This window comes from Dermacentor andersoni, chromosome 2, assembly GCF_023375885.2.
Source record: "Dermacentor andersoni chromosome 2, qqDerAnde1_hic_scaffold, whole genome shotgun sequence".
Taxonomy (NCBI): Eukaryota; Metazoa; Arthropoda; class Arachnida; order Ixodida; family Ixodidae; genus Dermacentor; species Dermacentor andersoni.
Genome location: NC_092815.1, coordinates 205,781,755 through 205,803,926, shown reverse-complemented (window position 1 = coordinate 205,803,926; position 22,172 = coordinate 205,781,755). Strand labels below are relative to the sequence as shown.

General features: G+C 51.2%; 1 protein-coding gene across 2 annotated transcripts in view; it reads left to right on the top strand.

The window, feature by feature from the left end:
- LOC126540197 (uncharacterized) overlaps window positions 1-22,172 on the top strand; it is a 118,858-nt gene that overhangs the window by 51,345 nt on the left and 45,341 nt on the right. The window contains exons 1-3 of one of the 2 annotated variants that reach the window (XM_055075873.2): window positions 455-574; window positions 1,470-1,984; window positions 13,381-13,478. In XM_055075873.2, the coding sequence (XP_054931848.1) occupies window positions 470-574; window positions 1,470-1,984; window positions 13,381-13,478 (718 nt within the window). In that variant the 5' untranslated portion in view covers window positions 455-469. Of the gene's footprint in view, window positions 1-454; window positions 575-1,469; window positions 1,985-13,380; window positions 13,479-22,172 lie in introns of those variants that run through there. The other variant, XM_050186988.3, reaches the window with a different exon arrangement.

Genomic DNA, 22,172 nt, shown 5'->3' with positions numbered 1-22,172 from the left:
CTGGTTGCATTGGCTTGGCTTAGAATAAGGTAAGTGAATTACAGGAAGCGTCACGAGTTAGAAAAGAAAAACACGGTCGATCAGTAGAGAACCAGAAAGCATGTAACTGAATTACTGGCGTTTAATTACACCAACATCGTTACGTGCAAGTGTCGCGTTTCATAAGTCATGCGCTCTAGAACGCCGTCTTCCTTGGTGGCAGTTGCTCGACTGCGGTGAGAACAGAACACGTGCAAGTCACTGCGTCGTGTGCACGTTGGTGTTCCAATCGGGGCGGCATGACCGCGCATGGCCAAACGCACGGGACGTGTCAGCGAGCGCTCTGACAAAACTGGACGGCGATTAAATATCTATCCATCTATTGGCAAACGCACGCACGCACGGAAGGGGCGGCATGCAGTGGCGCCACCTGGGTGCACGTGCCACTGGGGCCTGCCTTTCGACCGCGTTACTTCAAAACCAAGCAGCGATGCCAGCGCCAACTTACAGCGACCCCCCGAGTATGATATACGCGACCCTGGGCAGCAGCTCGGGGCAGCCGCCGTTGGACGGCACGCCGTGCCTGCTGCCATGTGTGAGTGCGCGCGCGTACAGGGATGGACGGAGTAGCAGGACGTGCGCGCCCCGGTGGTAGCATTGCGCGATATCTGCCGTGGTTGCTCAATGGCTGTGCCGTTGGGCTGCTAAGCACGAGGTCGCGGGATCGAATCCCGACCGCGGCGGCCGCATTTCGATGGGGCCGAAATGCGAGAACACCCGCGTGCCTAGATTTGGGTGCACGTTGAAGAACCCCAGGTGGTACAAATTTGCCGAGTCCCCCGCTATACGGCGTGCCTCGCAATCAGAAAGCGGTTTTCGCGCGTAAAACCGCATAGTTAATTTTTTTTCTTTAGCATTGCGCGATCGCGGTTGGCGAGCATTCAGCCATTGCGATCGCAGTGCTGCGTCCGAAAACTGCCGCGGCACCGCTTGAGAGCACGTTGTTCTTGGCCGCCATCGCACACAGGAGCTGCTCGATGTACTCGCCGCGGGCTGTGTCGTCAGTGTATCAGGTCGTGCACGCTTCTGTCTAGAATGTTGGGTTGCAAGGAGAGTTCATAACGCAGCAGCAGCTGCTGGGCTCGAAGTACCGGGCCGAATGCTGCGTTGCCCGGCTGTTCTTGTTAACCGGGCTAATTGGTACGAATTGAAATAACTGCAGCGATAAAAAAAAGACAGAAAAATGGCGGTAATACAACCTCGCAAACGGACTTGCAACGCACACGTACGATATTCGTTGCTACGCACCGGTGGGGCGGCTCGGACACAAGTGCGTGCGACGCTTTCCTCCTCGCGATCGTCTTCGAGGGCTCGTCGGTGGCTCGCGGGTCCTGTTTGGCTCGAGGCACTTTTTCTTTCCTTCTGAGCACGAATTGAGCCGCACTGTCGCTAGCTAGCGTCTGATCCCTTGGCGGGCTTTTCTTTCGCAGCTGCAAGAACGGCTGCGCCGCCTGCAGGCGTGCGTCGCGCATGTCGCCTGTCAGACGGAGGAGGCGCTGCTCAACGTCGCGGCCCCGGCACCCCTGCTGGCCGAGCTGCTGCGGCCCGTGCCGGAACCACAGAGCAGCCCGGCGGATTCGTCGTACGAACCCATTGCCGAGGTCGCTCCTTGCGAGAGCGAAGAAGCGCCCGCGGAACGCGAAGAGGAGCAACCGGTGGCCTCGGAGCAGCGCCGCCACGCGCAAGTCCCGAAGGCCGCCGAGCCCTGCGACGACCTCGAGCAGCGGCCCCCCGCTGGCCGACCGGCAGCCGAGCCTGCCCGCACCGAGAGCGTCCAGCAGCAGGCCGAGGCTGCGCCGCCGCCCAGGGGACCCCCTCCGGCCGCCGAGGACGAGGAGCGCGCCCAGGAGGCGCCCGCCGAGGTGCCCGCTGCCCCCGTCCAGTCTTCGTCGCAGGAGGCCGCCGCACCGCCCGAGAGTCCGGCCAGGAAAGCCGCCCGCAAGAGGTGAGTAGCCACGGACGGAAGCGGCCCGGGGCGTGTGCAGGGCTCCCCGGTGTCTCGGTGATCTCGCGAGACAGACCTGCACAAGTAGCGAGGCTAGAGGCGCATGCCCGCTGCGCGTCCTCGGGTCCGAGCGTCGTCTGTCAGGCTTTGTAACGGGGCGTTTTCTTTTTTATTTTACAGACCATGCATACTTTGCCTAAAGAAGTAATAGAAGCGCAGCGACAGACAAGTTCCTAGGCGAGGCGCGGACATGCATTGCCGCTAACAACGTGAGCTGCAGAAGGCTAATTCACAAAAGAAAAATTACTTTTTCTATTATTGCCTCTGGGGGCAGTTGTCTAAACGGCAAATTCGCAGGCCGTGACATATTCATGCGCACCCATCTTTTGTAAATTTTAAAAAATCGCACCTAATTCCGGATATTCATCATCAGCTTGCCAAGCTCAGTCGAAGCGATATCGAGACTGAGCACGTCCTGCTGAGCGTCAGACGGCAACGCCCCGTAAAAAAAAAGTGTGGGGTGAAGCTTCAATGCACACCACAGCCGTACGTCCTTGGCAGGCAATGCGTGCCGTATCAGTAGCTGCCGCGACTCGTGGAGATGTTTGGTTTCCAACTTCCTCGCGTTTGGTCTGATATGATAGCGCGGCCACCTTTCCTGCGCTCCCGCCGCGCTTGGTTGCGATATTGCCAGGATTTACCGTTGAAATGCCATTATCAGTTTCTCGATTTAGGTTCGACCTTGAAGATGTAAAAAAAAAAAAAGTTGTTGCATTGAAATGTGATCGACGGCCTTGAACTTCGCCATTTAAACTGCCTTAGCCTAAGGCACTAATAAAACAGTGAATAAATATTTGTCGATGAGTCTTCGGAAGCTCACGTTATTAACGGAAAAGTATGTCAGTCTTGCCTAGGAACTTGTCTGCAAATACGCCACGTTTGCTGCGCTTTTATACCGTTTTTAGGTCAAGCTTGCATTGCCTCACTCGTGTCGTCCTCCGTGTTGCCGCACGGAAAAACTCAATCCGCGCGAAAATAAAAATTGCTTGTCTGGCTCCGCATTCGAACCACCGACCTACGGGCTGCTAGATCACCACGCTAACCGATTCAGCCACTGTGGGTTAATCATACGCGCCGTTCAAAGCGTGGTTTTGTGTGCCTTAAAGGGCCCCTCGCCAGGCCCCATAGCATATTTTGGTTATACGCTGGAAGTTATGTATCCTCTAGGGAGCCTTCTGCCTAAAAAATGTTTCTGTCGGCTCATTAATAGCCGAGATATAAATATTTCAGTGCCGATCGAGAACCTATGATTTCAGCAGGCGGGCTCCACCGCTAAGCAATCCGCTCTTTCCACTCGGCCCGTCTAGCCTACGCAATCGAAATTACTTCCCTGCGTTCTCCCATACCGGACCTTGAAGATCGCGTGACGCATACGTCACAGGCCCCTCCATTTTTTTTGCTCCTCGCTTCTTTTCCTGCGCTACTAACTTCCGCTGACCGCGCTGCGCGCGAGCTGTTGTCTCGTTCGTGCAGCGCACGATTTTACGCGCTGTGCACAAGCAAACATGATTAACGGTATAATTCAGTGCTACACGAACACTGAGGCAGAACAAGCGCATGGCAGAGCTTGATCACGCGCTGGAGCACGGTCGAAAATGGCTAGTTTCGGTACCTGCGCACGTGACCGCATGGCAGTGGGAACAAGCAGACGAAGCGGAAGTACATCTGTTGCTTCGGTGCGAAGTAAAACAAAAAACGCGCAGACATTCCGTATGTGTGTTTTATTATTCCTCTAAACTTCAATTCGTCAATTCATGTAACAGATCGCACAGATAACAGATGTCTTGAATAATTCCCGAAGTCACGTGTCACTACGAGCGACGTCACACTGCGGACACGACTACGCAGGCGCAGGGGCACGACTACGTCACCGTACGGCTTGGAGCGCGGCTGCCGCAAAAAGGGAAAACGGCGTTCGGTTTGAAATTTCAGATTTTTCCGCGGCGCGTAGCGATGTAATACTTTGCAGACACGATCGTTATCGCGCAATGTATGCTCTGCGCTTGTCAGCTCAAAATGGCCAGACCTGGTGAGGGGCCCTTTATGTAGACGCAGCGCAAGGCGCGAGCCAATCCCAGGCGTCTCCTCCCTCCGGAAGAGGGAAAGGGTGTAAACGCGTGTTCTCTCGCTTCCCGCCCGCCTTTTCCCGCTAGTTCAGGCCCGGAAGTCAGATGGGGAGGCCGCGTTTGGTTCGTTCTGCCGAAGAGCAGGTTGCGTTGAAGGAACGGCAGCGGGTCGCGTGTTCGGCCGAAGAGCAGGCGACGTTTGATGAATGCCGCCGGGAACTCTCCCGAGAAAGCGCTCGTCGTCAACGTGCCGACCTCGCCTTGAGGGAGCGCTAAGGTGGAAGGTGCACCCCTCTTCAGAGTTGTAGAAGGACTCAGTTTTTATAAAGATGTCTGTATTTTCTAGAAAAAAGGAAAGAACGCTCTGTATTTTATCGAATCTCCAGAGCCCCTTCTGTTTATCAGCAGTTATTGTTTGGCACCGCCTAAACTCTAGGATTTCGCGTGCCAGAACCACGATTTGATTATGACTATATATTGTCACGTGGTGGGGACGTTGAAGAACACAGTAGCAATACTGTGAAAGACAAAACTAACTTTTATTGGGCGAACCTGTGCCCACAAAAACAGGCTACACTTATAGCACAACGATAGCGGCGAACACGGTCGGCGATCTTCGAAAATCTGATCAGCGGGTCAAAGGCGTCGGCTTTTATACATAAGTCGTCGAATGTTCTAGAGTAATCGCTGGGACCCGCGTGTCTTCCACAAAGTTCTACACTATTCGCGTCGCGCATACATGCAATCAGATTACACAAGGTTCGGTGACAGACAGCGGATGGAACCATTGATAACATTCCAGAAACTTCCGATACATGCAGGCGCGTCCTGCGCTATTCGATAACATTTGTTAGGCGGTGAAACGTGTCGCCCGATAAAGACAAGTACACGTGTCAACATGTACGGATAAATTTTGACCACCTGTGGTTCCTGACGCGTACCCATATGCAAGCACACTTTCCGTTCGGCTTCCATCGCAATGCTGCCCCCGCTGCCGGGATTGAACCCTCCACCTGCGGAATGCCTTGTGTAGTCAGCCGCTTTGCAATCGTTTCATGCATTGTGCGTACAACTAGGAGCACGTGAGTGCATTTTTGTTTGCGGATCAGCAGCGGCTCTGTGGAGCTTAACAGAATAGCCTATAGCACACGATGCCCAGCATGCGCCTGCGGCCGATATAGTTTCGCAGCTACGCTCTGCGACCGGCGCTTTCTTGTTGGTCGATGCTACCGTGCGATTATTAAACTCTTGCAGAGCTGTGCAGGCGCCCACATTTCTGTCTAAGGGCCCATTCACACTTGCTAGTCGCAGAGGTCGGGCGACCGTTCTGGTCGTAAAGCGACACTAGCAGATGATCGCATTGGTCGAAAAGCGACGGTCGCAGGCCAGTCGCACGCTGCTCGATTTTCCAGCCTTGCGACTGGAATTTTCGACGAGTCGTGTATAAAAGCCGACCCGCTTAACCCGCTGATCGGATTTTCGACGGTTGCCGACTCTGCTGATGTCTATCTTAAATTCTTTGCCTCAGTATATCGCCAAATGAAATGTCGTATAGAGCTGCGCTCGGATTTCTCATTAGGGAGTATCGTAATCGTCAGTGAATCTTTAGTTGCACGAGCATCGAGTGACACTCTTATTCCTTGCGCAGCACTTCCGGTTCACCTCCTGAGACGACCAGGGACGAAATTCGAATAAATTCAAATAAGTGTAGTACAAAATTCATGGGTTTCATTAAATATGATTTCAGGGCACAACTTTTGTTACATGTTGAATTAATGAAGCATCTGCAATAATTAGAATTAATTAGAAATCACTGATTACCGCACACCAAAGCACAGAATCGTTGACATTAGAGACCCGTCACGTGAGCGCGACTTTTGCGGAATTTCTGGGAACTTGGAAGTAGAAAACGGAAGTAATGGCGTCGCTAGTGACATCGCACACAAGAACGTGGCATGATATTTAACCGGATAATTAATGGAAATTAGTTACCTGTCATAGACTGAACATCTGCTTAGCATAGCGGATGTGACGTCACTCCCTCTTCTCTCACTTCTCTCCCAGCGGGCACATGCTCGCAGCAGCTGCGCGCGCGCTTTCGTTACGTGCTCTGACGTCACCACCGGAGAGGGCGCGTAAGCATGGCCAGTCTCGAGGGGTGCGCGCGCTTCTCTCCTAGAGACCGGCCGCGCGGCCGTGCCCGCGCGCTCCCCTACACTCTAAAAACAGTTGCACCCTTTGGGGTGTATATTTGTCCCACAACAATAATCGTCATCTGTCTTGCCCGCGTTTCCTTTCTTTAACGCTGCGAGCCCGGTACTTCCCAGTCACGAACGGCATGCGCGTTATCAGTGTGACGCAGCATTCTCGACAGGAAAGTAGCCAGCGCAGAGTTTTCAAGAAAGGAAACGCAAGCAAGGCAGATGACGATTATTGTTGTGGGACAAATATACACCCCAAAGGGTGCAAACTGTTTTTAGAGTGTAGAGACCGGCCGTGGCGTAAGGCGCGCGCTTCGTGCGCCTCTCGCTAGGGGGCTGCGCCTCGTTAGGTGTCGCGCGCTGCGCATCCTCCTCGCCCTCCCTGCTCCTCGCCCGCATATCGTGCCGGGGAAAAGGCGCTCGCTCGCTGAATCTAGAGAACACACGCCGAGGTGCAAGTGCTACTAAGAGACACCCAAGTCAAAGATTAGAATCTCCTGCCATTTTTTTTTCTGTCTGCCCAAGGCACGTCCACTGCAGCAAGCCTGTGGTGGCACGTTTGGCGTGCAGGCCTTGTGTTGTCGCGCCGATCGAAACGACGACAGTGCACCGCGGGTAGCGGTAATCGAATCGCCAGCTAAACTTTTCAATTGTAAACTTTATTTGTAACGCTTAAAACCAATACGTAAACAAAAATATTTCTATTTATTTATTTATTCAAAAAACCTCACAGGCTCCAGTAGGAGTATTGTGTGAGGGGTGGATTATACAATATACATCTTCATAAGTGGAAGCATTACAAGGAATGGAAAGAGATAACGAGTATATGAGACGTATACTAAGGTACATAAAACGAAGTGACGTTACTTAATAATGGAACGCAATATAAACTATCTGAACAAATGGCGACATAGAGTGTAAGGGTACATCATTTAACAGTCAAATATTACACAAGTAATGTAAGGGCACATCTCTTGACATTGCGAACTACAGAAGTTAGCGAGAAGCGTGTACATAAGTAAGAGAATATTTATGAAAGCAACTGGTTATGAAAAAATACTGGTTACTTCATCACGAAACTTAACAGGGTCATGAATGCCGACAACATTATCAGGGAGACTACTCCATAGTTCAATTCTTAGTGGTAAGGCTGATGAATTGAAGGCGTTTGTGTGCCCAACGATACATATGAAGGAGCGGTTTTGCAAACGACGAGACGTTCATAACGGCTGTCAGAGGGAGAGAGGGCGGGTTAGCGCTGATGGTTTATTTTATGAAATAAGCACATTAGAGCAATCTTTCTGGATAAGGACAGAGAAGATTTAATATTAGTAACACTGGAATGACGGCTGTAGTCTGGCGATAAAACGCGCGGCATGATTTTGAGCACGTTAAAGAGCGTTGATTAGATAGGTTTGGTGAGGCGAACAAATTGATGACGCGTATTCAAATTGAGGACAAACGAATGTTAGATGTGCTAGTGATTTGGTCGAAGTAGGAGCGTGGCTCCAAACGTATTGGGGCCCCAAAGAAATAGCGTCGAAGCCATTGCGCATGTGCGAGACGCAAGCTGCGTTAGGGTTTTGCGTCAGGCACGCTATTTCACTGATTTAGCGGCAGCCCCACAGGTTGCCCCAAAAGATTTGCGCAAACAAACATGGCGGCACCGATCGAAGCGACGGCTCTAACCTAGCACCAAAGTCCGATTCACGGTAACGCGTGAAGTTCGCAAGCTAGGAGCTAGGAGCTAGGAGCTAGCGTGTGTTATGAAAATTGATTCATTAGACGTCACTCATTCCGAATTGTATTGTGGATTTTATGGCTGGTAGGCCTAACACTGCTTAACTTGGCTGGTGAAGGCATGTAAAGTTGGTTACTCAAAACTAAGCGCAACTAATTGTTTGGTGCTTACAGAATAACCTCTAAATTGTAATTAAACGCGAATATGCGAAAGTCAAAATTACTATTCTTATCATAAAATGGTATGTTATGTAATTATTTCTAATAGCTTTTATTTGACGCCGTAGTGGCGCTGTCAGGACAACACGCTATTCGTTAACGCACAGCCCTACTCTAAAGCTCTTCACTCCTGCGTGCCCCAACGCTAACACCCACAAAGCTCTTTGGGGCCCCAAACTATTGGGACCCCTATTCTGAAACATTTATCTATGTGAGTTGTCTATGAAAGTTTGGATGAAAGATGCACGCCAAGGTACTTCTAAGGCGTTATGCGTGCTATGTGGCACTTATTAGGAGTGTAGCTAGATGCTGAAGCTGATTTCTTGTGGGTGAAGGTCATTCATTTACATTTATTTGTATTAAGAGACATTTGCCAGCGTGAGCACCAATTAGTTGAGATTCAGGTCCTGTTGGAGAGCAAGATGATCAGCTGAAGAGATTTTACGGTAGATTACGCAATCGTCTGCGAAAAGTCACATGTTAGAGGAGATACCCGCTGGCACTTCATTAATGTAAATTAAAAATAACAAAGGACCCAAAACACTACCCTGGGGGACGCCGGAGGTGACATCACTACGAGGAGGTGACAAGGAATTAGTAACGGGTACTGTTTGCGGAAGGAAGGAAAATTTATCACCCAGGATAAAGTTAAGGAATCTAAATGAAGGGACGAAAGTTTAGATATTAGATCTCTTTTAGATTTTAAACTCTTTGAAGCAAACTCGGCCGAAATGCTGAAGTTTTATATCGTGAGTCTGGAATGGGTAACGACAAGAGAGAGAGAGAGTAGGATGTCTGGACCAGAATGCGAACAGTCGCGGCAGAATTCGCCCTTGTGAAAGCTGCGTGTTTATGCTCAGATCGATCTGTAGTTTGTTGAATATTGTGAACGATGTGGTGTGACACCTCCAGCTACAAAAGTGGAGGAACTCTTGCAACATACCAGCCCGCGACGGCTCTATTTGGTCGCATGTATTTCTTCATTCAGTGGCGGACAGCTTTTGTTTGCCAGAAATGTGTGATGACTGTACATGGTATCTTTTCGCACATAAACACTTATGCCTGTCACGCACCAGTATATTTTATGAAATGCTATTCACGTGCCTTTATTTCATGCAAACATCAACGCTGTTATAAAACTCAGTGCTCTTCCACTCTGTGAAGGATGACCAGCGAAGCTGTGTATGTGGGCCCGTAATGGCGAAATGCACCTCCGCCCCGGGTCGGCCCGGCATTGCACTATCTCCGGGATCGGCCCACGTATGGGGAGTTTCGTGTCTACACATGGACACGTTCTTAGGGGAAATAGCCCGTAATGGTTTCGCTGTAAAACTGGTTACGTCCTCGCCTTTCTGAATGAATAAGGACGGACGTACGCGGGAGCGCGTTCGCGCGGTAGCGCCGAGGGGCGCCAACGAGCCAATTCTGATGATGATAGTTTTGTGCCGATCCTGGGCGAACTAGCCCTTAACTGCTTTGCCGTAATAAAGCAGTTTGTTTGCAGCGAGTTGATGTGATTAGCGTTGCGATTTCGCTCGGGCTATGCAGCAGCGCCAACCTTCAAACGTAAATCCACAAGCTAATTCTAACTGCAAAATAATATATATATATATATATATATATATATATATATATTCTTATTCTTCTGATTATTTGTCTCGTGACCGCCGATCCGGATCATGAGACTGAAATAATCAGAAGAATAAGAATGGGCTGGGGTGCGTTTGGCAGGCATTCTCAGATCATGAACAGCAGGTTGCCATTATCCCTCAAGAGAAAAGTGTATAACAGCTGTGTCTTACCAGTACTCACGTACAGGGCAGAAACCTGGAGGCTTACGAAAAGGGCTGTACTTAAATTGGGGACGACGCAACGAGCTATGGAAAGAAGAATGATGGGTGTAACGTTAAAGGATCAGAAAAGAGCAGATTGGGAGAGGGAACAAACGCGAGTTGATGACATCTTAGTTGAAATCAAGAAAAAGAAATGGAGCAGGGGCAGGACATGTAATGAGGAGAGAAGATAACCTATGGTCACTAAGGGTTACGGACTGGATTCCAAGGGAAGGGAAGCGTAGCTGGGGGCAGCAGAAAGTTAGGTGGGCGGATGAGATTAAGAAGTTTGCAGGGAGGACATGGCCACAATTAGTACATGACCGGGGTAGTTGGAGAAGTATGGGAGGGGCCTTTGCCCTGCAGTACGCGTAACCAGGCTGATGATTATATATATATATATATATATATATATATATATATATATATATATATATATATATATATATATATATATATATATATATATTATGTGAACGAAATAAAATTGGGATATACTGACGTGCGTCCTGCAGGACGTTTAAAGTTTTTCCAATCCAATACCTAGCCCAAGCAAGCCGGTAGCGAAACAACCGTAGCCGAAGCAGTCGGCGTCGGTCGTCTGCTGTGCGGTGCTCGTCACAAAGCGTCATTGCGCTTCCGATAACTTTCTAAGCAACTATAGAAACGTCGCTTGTCGTTTTAACAGCGGATCTGTTTAAACTTTCGTTCCGCCGTGGAGCGTTACCAGAAGACACAGCCCAGCTATGCGTCGCCTCGCGTTGCCTAACAACCACCTCCACGCACTCCACGCGCGTAGGGCGGAGCCGTGACGTCACACGCGAGTAAAAGCTCGTGACAGCTGGCGCGGTGACACACCTCTCGCCTCCACCGCGCGTACGTGCTCCTGCCATGGGAAGACCGAAGAATGTCCGGACGCCCGAAGAAGCGGCTTACCAGGCAGAGCGCCGTACTGCCAAGCGAGAAGCGATGCGTCGTCGCCGAGCTGATCCGGAACACCGCGCCGCAGCTGCGACTACGAGGCGACGCCCAGCCGAGGATAGCGAGTTTCAGTCCAGGGAACGCGAGAGTTGGTGCCTGAACGCTCGACGTCGCCGGGAATGCGTCGCCGGCCCGCGACTGCTCGAAAACTTCAAGCGGCAAGCTCGACGAGACACGGGGGTACGAACGGCCGATTCCAGCGCGAATATCTGGGCACAGTTTGGGCACAGCTGTCTTCAACCTACAAGGAAGCTCGGCGCGAGGCTCAGCGCGACTACGATCGCCGTAGGAGAGCCGATGCTGCCCATCGCGCCGAGGCCGCCGTCTACAGAAGTCGTCGCCGAGCCGAGAATGCCGAGCTTCGGGCCAGAGACAACGAACGCTTCCGAAAGCGTAAATGAGTTGGCAGAGCGCAGCGCTATGTCATGTGCTACGAGGAGCTTGCACGATTAACGCTCCAGGAATGCACTGCTAGCACCTTCTAAGTAGCGAGCGCAGTAAAACCGTGAACTGGTTCTTAGGGCCACCTTTACTAGCCGGCTATATCAATTTTGCTTCTTTTTTCGTCCGTCATCGGCTCGGACATGACTCGCTCGCCGTCGCGCTGCCGTTATCCCTGGGATCTGCCTCACGGCGCTTTGCGTGATAGAAGCAATGGAACTTGAAATCCAACGTTACGATATACGGGCCCTGCATTGCCTGCGCGAAGTAAAATCGAAGAGCGCGCTGCTGACGATGCGTGCTGTGCCGTGAAATTGAGGACTAAAGTGCAGCACTCCCGAACTATAGGGCGAAAATGGCAGCCAAATAAGAGATCTCCACAATATATTCGCGTCCCAACTGTGTAGTTTTAACAGCCTAACGAAGGAAGCGCTGGACCAGCCTAGGTTGAACCCTTCGGATTGCTGAATGGCTATCTGCGAGCTACTCACGCTGGCGATAGCACTGGGAATTCGTACCATACAATATCTCCTTGGCATTGGATTTGAAGCGGAGGTCACGGTAGAGCTGACCGACGCTCGGCGCCGCCGGGAATCGGTTCCGGGCCTGCGCGTCAACGCCAAGCCCGCCAATTCATGGGAGGTGCGAACGGTCGCTTCCAGCGCGAATTCCTCTGCATAAGTTCGGGCACAGCTGCCGCGTCTGTGACCGGCTCCGGTTCGACGTGAATCTCACCACGGTGAGCTCGGTGCGGAAATATGAACAGATGAGCGCTGCCTTGCCAGTGCTTTGCGAAGCCTTCCCCGACGCCACCGACCACGACGACGGTCGGACGTCGAGGACCGGATCGACGATGATGACTGGTACTGAAGCAGTACACATAATAAATTGGTATGCACGACTGTGGCTTGTATGCGTGTGACTTGCTGGGGCTGTGTGGCTTACCGGCCTGGCCGTGTATGACCTCGCAGAAACTTTGCCAAACTGGGCAAATATTGGCGACACTTAGTAGGAGCATAGCCAAGCCATGCATAACCTCGCAAAACTTACTAAAACCTTGCAAAACTTGGTATGAACCTACCCGAGCCATGTATAACCTCGTAAAACTTGGCAAAATCTAGCAACATTTGGCAAAAGCCGGAACTATCTCCGCTGCGACCGAGCCTCGCACCACTAGTCCAAACTGCCCGCATTTCTTGAAAATTTGGATTGCGAGTAAACATTAAAAACATCTTGTATTAGTATAAGTGAACAGTTCTGTTATATCAATGTAACTGACGTTAGAAGCCAGGCATCGCCTGCGATAACCGGCCCCGTTAACCCCATGGCAATCTCACGGTCTCGACTGCAGTCTTGAGCTCTCGGAAATACTGCGCCTAGGTGGACGGCGCTTGTAGTGCGGGCACACTGAAGTCCCTTGGGCACACAGCGGCCAGCCCGCGATGTGTCTACGCGAAACGAGGGCAGTTGGATTCGCGCGATCAGATGGATCGCTCTATCAGTCCGCAGACGAGTGTGGCGTGGCTGTGAGCTGCAGCGAAATGCGCCGCAAGCAGCTCCGTCGAATCAAGCGATTCGACGCCACTCGGCCACGTCACGCTCGTCCGCAGATGAAACCGGCGATCCGTCGTGTCTTTCGGCCCGCCTTTCGCCAGTACATCTCCGCGTGCGTGTCGGCGGTGCGTTTTTTTTCAGGCTGCCACCCGTTGTTCGTGCGGTTGTGTTTGAGTCTCGACATGCCGAGCCGTGTGCCCCCGAGTCGGCCCCTCGTCGCGGTGGCAGCGGGCACCGCGGCGTGGTTCGTTGTAACATTACGCGATCGGTGTAAGCATGCTCACGTGCTGCTTGTGATGCAGGTCCGCCGCCACCAGGGACGATGCCGGCCCAGTGTTATGGAGTGATCGGACCTACTCCACCTGCCTGCCCCCTCCGCCGCCGGAAGAGCCCATCGAGGGTGAGTTGCAGACCCCGTTTTCGTGAGCGCCGCTTTGTCGCGTAGGCGGTGGCGCCAGCCGTGGGCAGTCGGCATGCTGGTTGGGCGAGCGCTCTGTGTTCAGTGTCGTCTGGTGCTTGTTTTCGCGCTCGCGCGGTACATTTAGTACCATGTGGCGTCTGCTACGCGGGAGACGGTTTTTCTGGGACTTGCTGCAGTGATTCAAGTCGGCGTAGCCGGAGTTTCTGCGGCGTTGAGGTGGACGGAGCACCCACCGCGATGTGCGCACGCGTTTTGAGCATACAATCAGCCTCGGAGATCAGTTGTGCATTTATGAAAATTCGTTTCGCTGACGTCATCTTACTCTAGCGTTCTCACTGTAGTTCCCAGCTGCGGTTTAGCATCAGTGAGTAGTACGGAAACATATGACAGTCCTAAGAGCGTGGGTACGCTTATGCTACGGAATAGTTGTGCTGTTTACTTTGAGAGGCGTTCAGATTATTACCTGTAGACACGCTGCGCGATATCTCGCTTTTTGGACGAGGTTCCCACCAACGAATTAGCGTACAGTGCGAATTCCACTTGTCAAGTTGTCGAGCGTCCGAAGCAGTCATAAATGATGGGTTATATCGTTTTTATTGCGATGACAACTCTATGGACACTCCAGCTGCATTTATGCCGTCAGTGTCGCCGTGAGGTTTCGTATAAAGCGCGTTTATAGTCCGACTATCGGCGCGTTGGCTGCGCCCGTGCGTCGAACCATCGGTCGAACTATAGACGCTGTTCTCGCCAACATGCCGTATCGTGTGCGCGCGCTCACGGTACGTCGCCGCACGTCGCACGCTGTATGTGCGAGTAAAAGCATGTGACTGTCACGATCCGCCCGACGGTCTCTCCTGGAGCTGGATACAGGGGCTAGCGTGTCAGTAATGGCCGGAAAACGGTTCAAGCGTACCTTCCCCGGCGTGTCCGTCGAGGCTTCGGGCGTGATGCGGCGCAGCTACTCCGGGCAGTTCTCTTAGGTCCAGGGTCAGACCCAGGTCAGCATTCGCTTTGGCGACAGGGAGGCAACCCTTCCCCTTTACTTAACTAAGGGGTCAGTCATCGTTCGTCACCACCACGCGGCGGAGCGTCTGTCTAACGGAGGGTGCCTCGAGCCCTCCCTCGTTCACGAACCCAGGCGGATCGTGGCAGTGACCATAGAGAAATTCAGCAAGAATGGCACTCCCATAGAGCCCAGCGGCCGAATCGACTGTAGCGCACCAAGCCGCCGGCATTAATAGAGAGTTGTAGAATAGGGGCCCCAAAGAAATGGCGTCGAAGCCACTGCGCATGCGCGAGACGTAAACTGCGTTTGGGTTTTGCATAGGGAGCGCTATTTCACCGATTTAGCGGGAGCCCAAATAGCGGCCCCAAAAGCTTTGCGTCAGCAAACATGGCGGCACCCATCGAAGCGAAGGCTCTAACCTAGCACTAAACTGGGTTGGTTGGTAAAGTTGGTTTGCTCAAAACTAAGCGCAACTAATTGTTTTCTGCTTACAGGATAATCTCTAACTTGTAATTAAACGCGTATACACGCAAGTCAAAATTACTATTCCTATCATAAAATTGTATATTTTACTTATTTCTAGTAGCTTTTATTTGACGCCGTAGTGGCTTTGTCAGCGCAAGACGCTATCCGCAAACGCAAAGCCCTATTAGAGACTTTTAAGGCACGTTCACACCGAAGGCGGAGCGGACAAGCGGCCGCGGATTTTCCGCTTTGCGGAAAATACGCGGCCGCTTGGCCGGATCGCGCCCGGACCGATTTTTTCCGCGCGGATACGTTGGCCGCTTTGGCCGCAGCCAATCAGAACCCGACACTGCGGAAGCGCTGGTGAAGGAATGTAAACGAATGTCTTTCTCTGGGCTTTTCGCTTCTGTTATTCAAAAGCGTCAAAACGGCAAGTTGGGCCAGTTGGTTGGGATTCATAGTAAGGTTTGTTGCAGCGCAACACAAGACAAGGGCAAAAGAAGGTATAAAACGACGACACGGCGCCGTGTCGCCGCTTTATACCTTCTTTTGTCCTTGTCTTGTGTTGCGCTGTAACAAATCTTGAAAATCGACTAGACAAGTGGCGAGTAAAATGCCAACGATCTCGTCTTCTTCGTCTGAGCTCATCATTTTGCAGAAGTAGATAGCGGACGGGAGCGCGCCGACCCACGAAGAAAAAAATATCGAAAGTGCGCGCACAAACCCAAAGTGCCGCGAGATGGCGGCACGTCCCTGAAATTGCTTAGAAATTGCTAAAGAAATTGCGAGATGCCCCGCCTTCCCGGCGGCGCGGATAGCCAGACAACGCGGCCGGTCTGAACAGGCGTGGGCGCTCGCCGCCTCGCCGCTTTGAAAATCCGCTTGTCCGCTTAGACGCTCCGCTTTCGGTGTGAATGTGCCTTTAGCGTGTCCGGTATTCGGGCAAGCGCGGGCGGTTTTCCGGTTTAGCGGGGGCGTCAACGTGAGCGGCCAGATTGGTGGCGCCAGCTGGTGGCGCAAAGCTCAACCACACAAACACAGAGCTAATTACTATATTCTGCTTAGCTGCTGGCGTAAATTTTCGACAGTGGCGTAATCGTGTTCACAATTACGCCGCTGCCAAAAATTTGCACGAGTGGCGAAGCAGGATATGGTGAGTTACTGCAGTTTTAGCTATGCGTTTGTCTGGTTGAGCTCTACAACACCAGGCGGCTTCACCGCTCACGTTTACGCCCCGACCATCCGGTAATCCGCCCAAACCGCTCCCGTTTACCGGAATAGCGTACAAGCTAAAATTCTCTATTCTTAAACTCTTCACTCCTGCGTGCCCCAACGCTAACACCCGCAAAGCTCTTTGGGGCCTCCATCTATTGGGGCCCCTATTCTAAAACTCTCTAATACCTGAACCAGACTTCTGGGGCCGAATCTTATAACGGTTCTCCTTCCGAACCGTTCGCTGGGCCTCACCTGATTGGTTAAAATTTTGCCTACGTCACAGGCCGTTGGAGACAGCGGGGCGGTACCGCATCTGTTAGTCATTAGAGAGTTTTAGAATAGGGGCCCCAAACGTTTTGGGGCCCCAAAGAAATAGCGTCGAAGCCACTGCGCATGCGCGAGACGCAAACTGCGTTTGGGTTTTGCGTTGGGAACGCTATTTCACCGATTTAGCGGGAGCTCAAATAGCGTTCCCAAAAGCTTTGCGTCAACAAACATGGCGGCACGCATCGAAGCGACGGCTCTAACCTAGCACCAAACTGGGTTCGATTCGCGGTAATGCGTGAAGTTCGCAAGCTAGGAGAAGTGACTGCAGTTATCGCTTTCTCTCAACTAGCGTGCGTTATGAAGATTGATTCATTAGACGCCGCTGATTCCGAATTCGAGTGTGGATTTTATGGCTCGTAGGCCTAACACGGCTAAGCTTGGCTGGTGAAGGCACGTAAAGTTGGTTTTGTTGCTCCAAACTAAGCACAACTAATTGTTTGCTGCTTGAAGAATAACCGCTAAATTGTAATTAAACGCGAATACGCGCAAGTAAAAATTACTATTCATATCATAAGATGGTATATTTTATTTAATTATTTTTAATCGTTTTTCTTAGACACCGTAGTGGCGCTGTCAGCGCAAGACGCTATCTGCAAACGCAAAGCCCTATTCTAAATCTCTTCACTCCTGCGTGCCCCAACGCTAACACCCGCAAAGCTCCTTGGGGCCATAAAATATTGGGGCCCCTATTCTAAAACTCTCTATTTTCAAAGCGAAGCAGTCTTTGACTAAGAGCGGAACCGGCTAGGGGGTAGTCCGCTTTGGGTTCCGTTGCTGTGGCTTGGCTGTTGGCTCGCGACCCTGGCTAAAGTGCTCTAAAATATGTTCTAGAGCACTGTACCCTGGCCGCGCGCGTCGGTCGCGCGACCCCGGAGACGCGCGCGTGCGTTGATTGCTATAGGGAGGCTATCGCTTGCCCTTGTGGTCGGCTTGGCGTTGCTCTTTCGGTGACCACCACCGCTGGAATTTAAGTGCGATACGCATTCGAAGAGATGACGGATAATTATTTGCACCACCCCTGCTGGCTATCTAAGTCGAGCTTTTGCAGGCTACGCTACGGACTATAGAGGTGACTCGGGTGCAAGCGTACCAGTGGTCATTCCACGCAGAGGAAGGAATTGCGCGCTGCGGCTCATTGCCACCGGCTCGCAGCTCCCAGAGGTCGGTCGGAAACGAAGCATTCATAGGAATGGCGTAGATCTCTGCTGCCGACGCTGTTTACAGAAGTCGCTCTCGCAATCACATTGTTGGCCGGTAGAAGGCCTGGGTCAGCTTTCCCGTGTCCCCCGGTTCAACGCCAATGCCAAGGAGATATTTGTATGGTGAGAACGAATTCCCAGTGCTATCGCCAGCGTGAGTAGCTCGCAGATAGCCATTCAGCAATCCGAAGGGTTCAACCTAGGCTGGTCCAGCCATAGGTCCAGCGCTTCCTTCGTTAGGCTGTTAAAACTACACAGTTGGGACGCGAATATATTGTGGAGATCTCTTATTTGGCTGCCATTTTCGCCCTAGTTCGGGAGTGCCGCACTTTAGTCCTCAATTTCACGGCACAGCACGCATCGTCAGCAGCGCGCTCTTCGATTTTACTTCGCGCAGGCAATGCAGGGCCCGTATATCGTAACGTTGGATTTCAAGTTCCGTTGCTTCTATCACGCGACTCGCCGTGAGGCAGATCCCAGGGATAGCGGCAGCGCGGCGGCGAGCGAGTCATGTCCGAGCCGATGACGGACGAAAAAAGAAGGAAAATTGATATAGCCGGCTAGTAAAGGTGGCCCTAAGAACCAGTTCACGGTTTTGTTGCGGTCGCTACTGAGAAAGTGCTGGCAGTGCATTCGTAGTGCGTGCATCGTGCAAGCTCCTCGTAGCAGACGACATAGCGCAGCGCTCTGCCAACTCATTTACGCTTTCGATACCGCCTGTCGGCTGAGAATGAAAAAGAATGACATTAATAAATTACTTCAAGTATTGCGTAAACGCCCGGCGCCGCAAGTTTATAATTTAGAGCTTGCCGTATAATATTTAATTTATATTTTATATTTAATTAGCAAGGAAAAACAGTCTGCTGTCCCTCGATTAGCTCGTCATATGATGACGTACACTTCAAGGGCAGCACTACTAGAATTCAAGGGCAGTACTATAGTGTACTAATTAGATGGTCGGTGTCTAGGGAAGGTGCACTTTAGAGTTCCTTTATAGCTGTGCCATTTTCATTGTGAATAAACAAAAAAGCACTAACCTGGCTTTCTTCAAGAGTCGCTCTGACAGTATGTACCGAAGATGCGGCGGACGGCGCATTTCTTAGGAGCTCAAATTTCGGGGAACATTTTAAGTTTGTATCTGCGCAATTGTACAGTCAAAAATAAATTCCGGGGTTGAATGCGCAAAGCACACTACCATCAAATTATTAAGCATACAGTAAAGGGGGAGGGGGGGGGGGGCACTTGAGCAATTCTGACCACGTGGGGTTTTATAACCGGCAACACGGATATTTTTGCATTCTGCCACCATGAAAATGCAGCCAACGAGACCGTTATTTAATTCAATGCCCTCGTGCTTAGCAGCGCAACGCCGAAGTCGCTACGCACTTTCGTGTCATTCGTGATAAGCACGCGACTTAAATGGAGTAAATATGGCTGCATAGAAGCAAGGCAGGCTCAGATATACTGGCTTTCAAGCAGTAGATGAGCAAAAATAAGCTCGGTGAATTGCCAGCTGGCACAGGCGATGCCACGAGCGTAATCAAAGCGCCGGACTTCGCTAGCAGACGAAGTTGTCAATGCTACAGTATCGATGTGGCCTTGAAAAACTTCCTTTACGCAATACTTTGTTAAATACAATCCTTGTCTGTCATAATGAAAGAATCATGTCCGTAAGAAACGCTTAGAAACACGGACCGCCTCAAAAGTAGCGATTATGAGAGCAGCCGGTCTGCTAGAAAAGGTCGCAGTGGCGACACCTGGTGGCGTCAGCGGAAAGGGGCACGCGCGCTGCTTCCCGGTCGCGTCACTAGGACATTATTCTAGTACACTATACTCTCGTGTATTGGGCGCGTCCTCCCCTTCTTCCACCTCCGACTTGGGAGCGGCCCGTGTAGTGACGTAAGCGGCCAAGTGAAGGGTTCGTTTTCCGAACCGTTATCAGATTCCGCCCCTGGTTTCGTTTCCAGGCGCGAGCGTTTTGACCGCTATCTCGAAAGCGTTTACGCCGGCTGCGGTGAGCGGCGCGGTTTTGACTTTCTTTCATTCTGCTGCTCAATCACGCGCGGTCTTGGTGCGGAATAGTTTAATTATTTAGTAAAAGTGATTGCGAACGGTCTGTACGAGCCTCCATCGCATCTGTGTCACGTGCAATTTCATAAAGTAGACTCCTTGTAAATTAGGAAATTTTTATTTTGCTCTATATAAATGCTCGTTGCGGGCTTTTCGTGCTTTCATCCAACGTTGCGGCACCACGTAAGCAGCAGTAGTTCCTGCACCAAGCTCCACCGTACGGCATCAGCTGAAGATTTAAATTACAAGCATGTGTTATTTTGGTATTTAGACCTTATAGGAACACTGCTTGTAGAGACGAAACGTGCGAAAGTGGTAAATGGGTGGCATTACAAACAAAAGCAGTTCGCTTTTACATACATGGCGTAGAAAATACCAGTCTCATTCTAAACAATACCACAAAACACGAAGAAAGCATTTGATTTCCAAGCATTTCTCCGTTCCCGGGCATTATATTCCGTGTACTTTAAGTGCACATATGACTGCACGTTTTCTTAGCCTCAGCTGACGCGATGGTACGGTACGTATACACAGAGGTGGCCACAACACAGGCTCACAACCCGACCATGCTAGACGCTTCCAGAATGCCTTCTACGCGCACTCAAGACAAATGCGTGGGTGCAAAGCCTGTTTTCGGTCGTTCAGAAGACAGAATGTTCGAGTTATAAATTCCTTGTTTTTGAGCTCCTTGGCGTTTGGCGCGTTTTGCCGTGGCAAGCAACACACTACCGTGTTATCACTCTTGGCAATCGCTCGTCGCGTTTTCGACAGGCGTGGGTAATGAAAGAAGGTATAGGTTGTTGCGGGGCCATAGAAAGCGTCACAAACTTGTCTAAGATTCAGTACACGCCAAACTAACGGTGATCACGGCCATGCTTGCTTTTTTGCTAACTGCGTCACAACGCCAGGCGCAACGAGCGTGCCTCAAAGGTATCGCCAGAAGTAACGAAATTATTATAACGCAAGGGGTCAGAGAAAGCGTCACGAACTTGTGCCAGTAGTTCAATACACGCGACTGCGTCACACGGCCGAGCTGCTGTTCGCTAACTACATCGCAAAGCCGAGTTCGGCGAGCGTGCCCAAAAACTGCCGAAATAGGTTAGAACAATGTTGGGGCCCACAGAAAGCATCACAGATGCCTCCCAGTACGAGTCATTAACGCAAATTAACTGCGCCAGGATGGCCGAGCTGTTCGCTAGCTGCGTTCAAGTCATGGTAAGTTCCGTAAGCCAAATCTCTTCAAATGCGTCGCAGACTGTCAAACAATATTTCTCACCTTGCCGCAGTCCAATAGTGCAATGGTGCCATGTCGAAGTGCACGAGGAACGCAAGAATACCCCGGGAGCCCAACAAACCAGGCTACATAAAAAAAAAGAGAAATAGAACAAGAGAAGCGGATCGCCGAACAGGCGAATTCTTCCAGTACGCAGCCGGCCTCGCTCGCTTGGGTGACATGCCTGGCGGATGACGCATGCATCTGGCACAACTGGCGTGCCGTTAGCTTGTTGCTCGGTGATGCAAGAAAAATAAGTCGCGAAGTGTAAGTTCATTTATACGCATTTCTTTTAGTTTCAGCGGGAAAGAATAAAAAAAATTTGGAGGACACTTAAGCTTCGCCTTTAAGAGTGGAACGCGATAGCATTCAAAGATCCCTGACTGCTTCTCACGCTTCCCGGCGACTGGAGCGTATGTAAGCGTACTGTTTATCGGGAAACGCTGACCGCGAACGCTATGCACGAAGGCGGACCTTGCGGTAGAAACGCGGCCTCTTGCGTGGGCCGCGATGCGACGGAGCCGGGCGCGCCGCTCCGGGACCCCCGAGACTGGAGCCATTTGCGCGCGCAAATAGCGGACGCCGCGGCTGGTCTGTGAATGGTAAAAACGTTGGAAAGAATGATTTTTTTTAAAGTTTTCGCGTAACCTAATTATGTTTTCTCGTATAGTCAAATTACAATCCTAGAGCTATCATGTGTCTAGGTTGTGTGTAAGTCATAGTTTACGATTTTACCACGTATTTTGGCTTGGGAAATTCAATTAAGTAAATTCTTTGCGTCACAGGGAGGGCCTGGGTAAGGGTGGTTCGAAAATCGTTTTTGAAGCCTACGTGGGAACAGAGGAACAGGCACCGTGTCGGTTTCGACCGTCGGTGGCGGTGGCGGTGCCGCGCCGGGAATAGTTTGCCACAATATACTATAGGGAAGTCTGGCGCTGCAATCGTTAAGTCACCATGGGAATGATGGGAAGTGCATGGATTTGACTGATCTTCGGGCTTGTGGATTGAGACGTATTTGTGGTTTTGGATATTATGCTATATAAATCTTATTGTCATAAATTTCAGAGCACTCTATACTCTACGAAGTGCAGAAGACGCCGCGAACACGCACAATCCCT